This window comes from Rhagoletis zephyria, unplaced genomic scaffold (genome assembly GCF_001687245.7).
Source record: "Rhagoletis zephyria isolate East Lansing unplaced genomic scaffold, Rhagoletis_zephyria_1.1 Rzeph_scaffold_09366, whole genome shotgun sequence".
Lineage (NCBI taxonomy): Eukaryota > Metazoa > Arthropoda > Insecta > Diptera > Tephritidae > Rhagoletis > Rhagoletis zephyria.
The window spans coordinates 1-8,084 of NW_016166444.1; the positions used below are offsets into that span (position 1 = coordinate 1).

Genomic DNA, 8,084 nt, shown 5'->3' on the forward strand with positions numbered 1-8,084 from the left:
TGGTATAAGTATCCTCTCCCTTCGATATTTCGTAGGAAGGTTAATCTCTGCGCATACACTAATGGCATATATGTATAATATTGACTTTGAAGTTTCTTTCGAAGACCACTACCTTGTGCATATCATCTCTGGGGAACAGCATTATTTGCAGCTTGTGATTGTTCCTGGAGTATAGGATCTTACCTTTGCCAAAACCCTGTCTCGTAAAGTTTAAGGGAGTTCGCTTCGCCTCCTGTTCAATTGCAATATGCAGTGCCTCCAGTTCAAGGACTACTTCAAGCGCTGCCGTCGGACATATGCGCATAGCCCCGTGATACAAACACACACCAGACGTGTAATCTTGTCGAGAGACTGCCTGGCCGTTGCCAGAGTACCCCGGGTCTTCAACGCGACTCGCTTTCACACCATCAGCGCCCTTGTAGCCATGGAAATGGTCGCCTTTTAAGAATAAAGGGTATTAGTGTGATTTCGTACTTTAACTTACCTTTGCTCGGCCAGCAATAGAAACTTTATGAGCCACGAAAAATATGTTATTACTACATATTTATGCAAATATTTTATTTATTTTCTCATTTCAAAATATGCATGCAGCCCCTCATTCAAACACGTTACATACGCATTTATGGATATTTTAAATATAAGTACATTTATATATATTATATATATTTATATATATTTAATGTACTATCAGGCAGGTTCTGCAATTCACTTCTGAGTGAATTTCAATTTGGATTCAAAGTGGCATGGGTTGAATTCACTGCCTGTATATGTTCCACTTATGTACATCATTTTGTGTATAAAAATCATATTACAATGAATATCATAAAATAGTACAGGTAAAGGTAAAAGTCTCGAAACCAAAATTTAAAATTTATAATAAAAATATTACTTGTAAAGGGATATCGATAAGCTAACGTCATGACGGTGAATGCTTAGATTAATGGCGATTTCGTTTCTACAAAAAATGTTGGCTTCTCATCGCCCTCTTCTAAGTGTTTGTGCGTAGAGGGCAAGGAGAAGATTGCATTCTTGTTATTAAGTAGATTTGCAAACTCTGACGATGTGTAGTAAAGTATTTGAATATTATGGTGATTTCGCTTCTACCAAAAAATGTCGCCTTTTGATTGCCTTTTCTTCTTTTCGTATTCGATTCTAAATTAAAGGCAAATGGGTGGGAAAATTTTGCCCTGAAAATCAGAACGTTGTTTAAAACGACAGTATTATGAAATGCGTGAACTAGACAAGGAAAAGCAAAAGTGTAAATGAGTGTAACATCAAACACTTTTCGCACCGGTGGAGGGCAACAGTTTTTGGAAGAAACGAAATCACCATTAGTCTCTTGACTTGTATTCATTAACATTGCCATCATTTTTAATGATTTCATAAATAAAGTGAAGCCTAATTTAGTTCGAGTAAAAGAGAATGATTGCCGTGGTGGGCATTTGAACTAGTCATTTTGGTTGTTTTCTTTTTGTTAGGAACTTGTAGTTTCCTCACTTTTCCAAAAAAAAATGCAATTAGCTTAAAACTGCTAAAATTTCCGAATATCTGATTCTTAAAAAAATGCGTTATGTGCATATGTATTGTTCTACAATAAAGCATAATCACAATGTTGTAAGCTTAAAAATGCTGCATTCTAAGTTTAAGTCTAGTATCTAGTTGTTTAATTGCATATTGTCCGAATGCCGACGGGCTTAACCAACAACTATACAACTCGTGGCTTCTACTACTTTACGCTGCTTTATGTTTGAATACATATATCGTCGTTTAAAAGTACAAAACCGCATATCGTCATTCTGCAAAACCGTGTAACTGACATTGGCTGCCAAAAATTTGATTTGCACACACAAGCTGTTGGCTCCATCCTTATCCATTCGTCCTGAAATGTACTAGCCAGAAATGCGATTACTTTATAAAAAAGAGAACCATTTGGAAATATGAGTGTTTTTACTCTCTAGAAAATAATTTCTACAACTTCACATGCGCGGTTTTGCACTTTAAACGACGATATGTATGTACGTTGCATGCAATATATGTTTGTATGTGTATGTATGTACTTTGGTGTCTCAAATCGAACTTCCAAGTACAGGTCATCTCTTCTTGGCATTAAAAATCTTAAACTATTAATTTTGTTTTTTGCTTCTTTGATTAATATCGATAGATGTTGGTGCTTTGTTCATGTTAAAATACTAGTCACATTCGTTAGACGCAGAAATTGAACGCTAAAAAGTCGAAATATGGGATGCATTTTTTATGGACGTATAACCGGACATTTTTCTACGACTAGCAAAAATTTGATTTGCTGACCGACGAAACTGGTTGTGTTTGCATACAATTTAAAACGCAGTTAAACAGTAGCCATGTACATTGACTGCAGATACCCAGAAGGACCATGCAAAATGTGGTTGCCTAAGAATGCCTTTTAGGGTACTGGTTTTTTCACGAGAAATTCGAAGCACATTTAACTTCTGTGGGAAAAATTAGAAAAAATCTTCATGAAGAAATAATTACATTACTTTTTCACTGACATGGAAGGCTAAAAATCTGAATAATAAGGCTATCACTGATTCTATCGCAGCCCAGCTTTTGGTGAAATCTTCGAAAATATCACCCGTATACAATGAAGAAAGTTTTAAATACATCGAAATAAATAGAACAATAGCCCCGAATATATATATTTTTTTTTGTGACTTCTTTGAATTAATGATCAAGCAACATTTTTCATTCATTCTCTTAATGCAGGTAATAGCTGACAAAATATATTTTTGGCCATATTTTCTGTTGTTTTTCTCAACTATCGGGATCTCCTCCAATTCTATTTTACTTTTTCTCAGTATCCAAAATGCATTATATATGGAGAGAAAAATGCAAGAGTTGAATTGTATACAAAATCTAATTGTCAATAGAATTCTTAATAAGGACAATTTCATTATATAAAAGTTCCCCATAGAGAAGTTCGACTGTATACGTATCGTACAGAACTGAATATTCAGCCGTATTGTTATCGTCGTCGACAGGTTGAAATCGGTATTAGTGTTGTCGTGTTCGATAATAATTGACACAAATTTGATATTGGCCAAGCGGAATCGGCGTCGATAAAATGTTCAAACGATAAAATTTTGGTCGACACTCGTATGTGTATTTTTATTTTGATAAGAAATAATAAAATTGTGTGTGTTTATTCTAATGAGTGGATAAGGACTGCAAGTAAAAAAAAACAATCAGGGCTCGAATCGTAACATGCGATATCGTACTCGTCACGCAAAACCCACGACAACGGTGAACATCCTCTTTGTCCCATTCAGCTGACGTATCACGTAATTTTCTTTGCTATCGTTTTCGATCCGTGAACGGATGTTACGATTCGAGCCCAGGGCTCTCACTGAATCAATGGTAGTCCGATTTTGCGTGAAATCTACGAAAATGCTATCACTGAATCCGAATGGTTACCAACGTAGCAAATACTTTAAATGTCGTTTATCTACTACTAGTCGACACTCACAATAGGGGCGAGTGATCGCACTCACGGAAATCTTAGGGCGGTATTGTCACTTGCGAAGCGAATGAATTTGGCGAAGCGAATGGATTGGCGGACGCAACTTAAATATATATTAAGAGTGTTCTCTTTTACCAGCTTGTGCAAGTTCGTTGCATCGCGAACACTTTTAATACCTTCTCTTCCTTTTAATTCGCTTCTCCAAACCGTTCGCTTCGCCAAAATCATTCGCTTCGCAAGTGATAATACCACCCTTAATACGAAGGATACGGCGATACCACAGCATGAAAATTAAAAATTCACAATAAAGCTTTCTGCGACAGTAAGCGTTCCGAACAAAACTGGAGAGTTAACAGAAAGGGTTTCTGATTAAATTCCAATACCTAAATCACAAAGTTCGCTGCTAATTTTTATGGTATTGGAAAACGACTTTTACTGGTATCCACATAACATTTTCATTGTTAAGTGGACATTCGCTTGTGCACACTTCTCGGTCTTGCTCTTAATATGTATGTATTTATGAAACTTAAATTGAAACAGTAATTTACATTTTTATTTGATTCTCACTGGTTTCATGTTATGACATGTATGTCTGTCAAATCAAGCGAAAACAATCGTAAAATGATCGATAAACAGTCGACGCCATCTCGACGACGAAGAGTAATACCGACAAAAAAGTGATGTTAACGAAAAAAAAAACAAATAAAGTGCTTTCGACATTCTTGCAATGAAACTCGTTCTTAAATGATAATCGAAAGTTATACTTTTTCGAAATAAGTGGACATCTGCGTCTATAAGAAATATATAAATTATCTACAATTACTTTTGTTTCGTTCATCTTTATTTTATTTGGAGACTCATTGCTTACTTTTTCAGCTTTATAATTATGTTTTCAATATGTATATAGGCTGTTACGATCCTGCTTAGTTACGATAAGGTAACACTATTCTTAATGTTTTTGATTTATTTTTTTGGGTGATAACACTTCGACGCTTAGACTTTCGATTTCGTTCACCACTTGAGCCAGCATGCAATTGTGTTTTATAATTTTCAATTATGTACTACTATTTTTTTGTTAACTAATCTTCAACTATCAAGAACAAGATTATCGATAATTTATGAAATACAATGTTCGCATTTTTTATTTCCTCAAGCATATATATGTTTATGTAAGTATGTTGTTTATGTTTTAAATATTTAGACGATTGCTTATTCAATAACTACTTTCAATATTACAAAAGTTAATATATGTATGTATGTAATTGTGTATAAAGAGTTTTCCGTTTAGAACAGTACAATAAAACTTTTTATGGTAAGAACATTTGGTGTTACTTCTACACTTTTTATTCGATACTAAAATTACATTCTAAGAGTTAGAATTACATATTTTTTAAATAAAACTACTTACATATATGTACAGAGAACGGCCTTTTATTAAAACTAGAACTAAAGTAATTACTTAAAAAACTGCTATAAAATATCTTACACTCATAGCATTTTCTTTTCCACTATAATATACCATAGATTTTCTTGTTCATTAAGTATGTATTTATATTAATAGTATAGTAAAAATATACAAAATACAACAAACAAGGCCGAAAGGCATTTCAATTTCTCTATACCTACATTATCGCCTTAAACTTAGTATTCCATCTATAAACTTTTATATGTAATGTGCGTTTACTTCTACATATAATGAAAATATGTTTTTACGTATGTATTTATAGTTACATACTTACACATGTACGTAGTTGAAAAATCATTCAGTAAAATTTAAGATGGTTCAAACTGGCAAAATATACGTACATACGATTAACCCTCTCAGAGCTGATTATGATTGCACATGCGGTTGTCTATTCGTTTACTTCCAAAATTTGAGCACCCATTAAAATGTCGGTGCTTATTAGGCATCTTCTCAAAAAAAAAAATACATACAGCGTATTTTCAACTTTAAATTGCTCAGTACAAGTAAAATAAAAAAAATAAAGGTTTAATGACACATTCCGCGCTCGCCGTTGGTAAAATGTTCAAATGAACGTTACGTTACGTTAATCCAAACAAACTGATCTCAAGAAAGGAATCAGTTGCCAGCACTCAAAATTACTTTACTGCCGATTGACTTTAATCTACTTCGATTTCCACAGAAAATTGATAGGTTTAGGTTATCAATTATCAGTCGTTAACATATCTGCTTAGAAGTGCATATTCGAAGCCCTGCTAAAAAATCGCTTAAGTTATCCGTTGCTGCTTCATTCTCTGTCGAGAACTTATTGGTCAATTTTTACATATACCGGCATTTGCAGTCGACGCGTTTATAGTTGCTGCGCCGCTTGCTTTAATAATATTTCCATTGTTTTGCCGCCGACACTACCTAAATTATTATATTTCGTATGGCCAGTTGTTTTCAAAGAATAATCTTCTGATTCATATTAGTTGTTGTATTGTGATGTGTTGCATTTGCTGTTGATGATGCTGCTGCAGCAGAGCATTGTTATGACTGATTAGATGATGTGCGGCACTATTCGGGATCGTGTGCAGCATATTATTTGGATTATTGCTACCTGTAGCAATTAAATTAACTCCCACACTCGATGATTGCAATTTTTTTAGTCAAACTCACTGTCGCACTTGTCACCGCCCAACTCCACCCAAGTGATGGGTCGGAGCTGGTGTTATAGTAACCGTGCTTGGCGCAAGCGCATTCATAGCAGCGGTTTGTGACGAAGCAGCTAAAGAAGAAGCGGGCACAGATCGTTGTCACACCATTCTCATGTTGTATTGTATTGCTATTATAGATTGTACGAGACGGAAGTGTTGTGTGTCGTTGTCGTCTTGATGTGAGATCCCAAATTGCTACTAACTGTACTGCCGACCGATATGGTCGATATAGATGAGGGGCTAACTTGCGAAATTTTTAAAGATGTCGTCGACGTTCCAAGACGCGCTGCTGCCTACAATAAATAAAAAACTTTATAAATAAATTTATGTCATAGTTTGCAGAAAGGATTTTGCGTACATTATTTGATGAGTGTTGTTGGTAGTGGTGCATGATACTGGAATTGGAAGTTGCCATCATTGACATTTGCTGTTTGCGATTTTGCAATAACTTTGCTGCTACCTCGTTGCCGGTCAGCATTAAATTCTGGTGTTGTCCATGTATTTGAACTCCGCTTGCAAGGAACATAGTATGCACATTGCCCATCGGTGCACGAGCTGCTAGTTTTTTTTCAGTATCCTCCTGCTAAAACAACGATATTATTAAAATACCATGATAACTTTTAATATATACATATCAGGCATGTTCCAGGATTCTACTCTATTTACACTTTTTTCCTATTTTGGCAAATCGGCGCGATTGGTCTTCATTTACAAAAACAAAAAAAAACAAAAAAACGGATCTTCCCGCTTATGACAATTTTATGTTGGGAGCGAAGTTGCCGATCTTGCAGCAACTCGACACCAGTCGCCTGTATAAATAGGGCCATAATGGCATAATTGGTGGTATACATTTTTTGTAAAGTACAAACAAACACGTTTGTATTAGTCGAGTAATTCTTCCGACAGGATGGGAAGATGATGTATTTTGGAACCGATCTCAGTCATCCCTTGTAAAGTTTGGTTTGGAGATATGTCGGTTTGGGCGTTGTATATGTATATAAAGTAATTGTTTAAGTACTAAAAGAGGCATACATAGGGTGTATTCGAGCTGCAATTATTGCGGCAGTGTTTACGCTCTACGCGAAAGAGTGGGCGACTCTGCCGTCAACAAAAGATCGCATTTGCGGCTTTAGCAGTAAGGATTATCAGCTGATCTACACAAGAGATAAAGGTAAACCAAGGTCTTGCTTATTAGTAAAGGAAAATATTATGTCACAATTCAGCGATGCTGACATGCATGTGTCCCAAAACAAAAATGAGAAAGCAACGACCACCATGGTGGTCGCACGAAATAATGAACCTACGGAAGGAAAGCAAGATGAAATTTAATCAAGCGTCAAATGTGTGGAATGAATACAAGGACTGCCAACGCAGATTTAAATATGTTGTCAGGGCTGCAAAACGCTCCTCCTGGGAAAATGGGATCGGGTCAAAAACTCTGAACTAGGAGACGCCTCCGTCAGAAAAGTACGCGGCAAGGGGAACTCCCCAGGGGGGTGTACTCTTACCACTACTTTGGAACATTGCCGTTGATAGTTTGCTAAAAGAAATAAAAAGAAACGGTGGCAGAGTGGTAGCCCACGCCGATGATATTGCCATTACGGCTACAGGTAAACATTTAGCAACCCAGACTAACCTTATTCAAGGTATACTAAACAGATAACAGGAGCCATGAAAACAACAGCCACAAAAGCGCTCAACACGCTGCTAGCATTTCTCCCGACGGATCTATATGNTAGTACCGCCATTAGGCTCACCGCGACCAATAAAGGGACGCATCACACAGTCAGGAAAAGCGGATCCATCCATGTCAACACGGACGGATCGAAGCTCAAAAAAAGAGTAGATGTCTATTCGGAACAGTTAGGCATATCATTCAGTTTCCGCCTCCCTGATTACTGCAGTGTTTTTCAGGCGGAACTGATGGCTA

The 8,084-nt window shown here is 36.1% G+C and overlaps 1 protein-coding gene across 1 annotated transcript in view; it reads right to left on the bottom strand.

Moving 5' to 3' along the window:
• Window positions 1-4,499: 4,499 nt before the first annotated feature.
• Window positions 4,500-8,084, bottom strand: part of LOC108375728 (uncharacterized) — an 18,070-nt gene continuing 14,485 nt past the window's right edge. The window contains exons 3-4 of the mRNA XM_017631870.1: window positions 6,513-6,737; window positions 4,500-6,447 (exon numbers count right to left, since the gene is read on the bottom strand). Of these exons, the coding sequence (XP_017487359.1) occupies window positions 6,286-6,447; window positions 6,513-6,737 (387 nt within the window). The 3' untranslated portion in view covers window positions 4,500-6,285. The remainder of the gene's footprint in view (window positions 6,448-6,512; window positions 6,738-8,084) is intronic.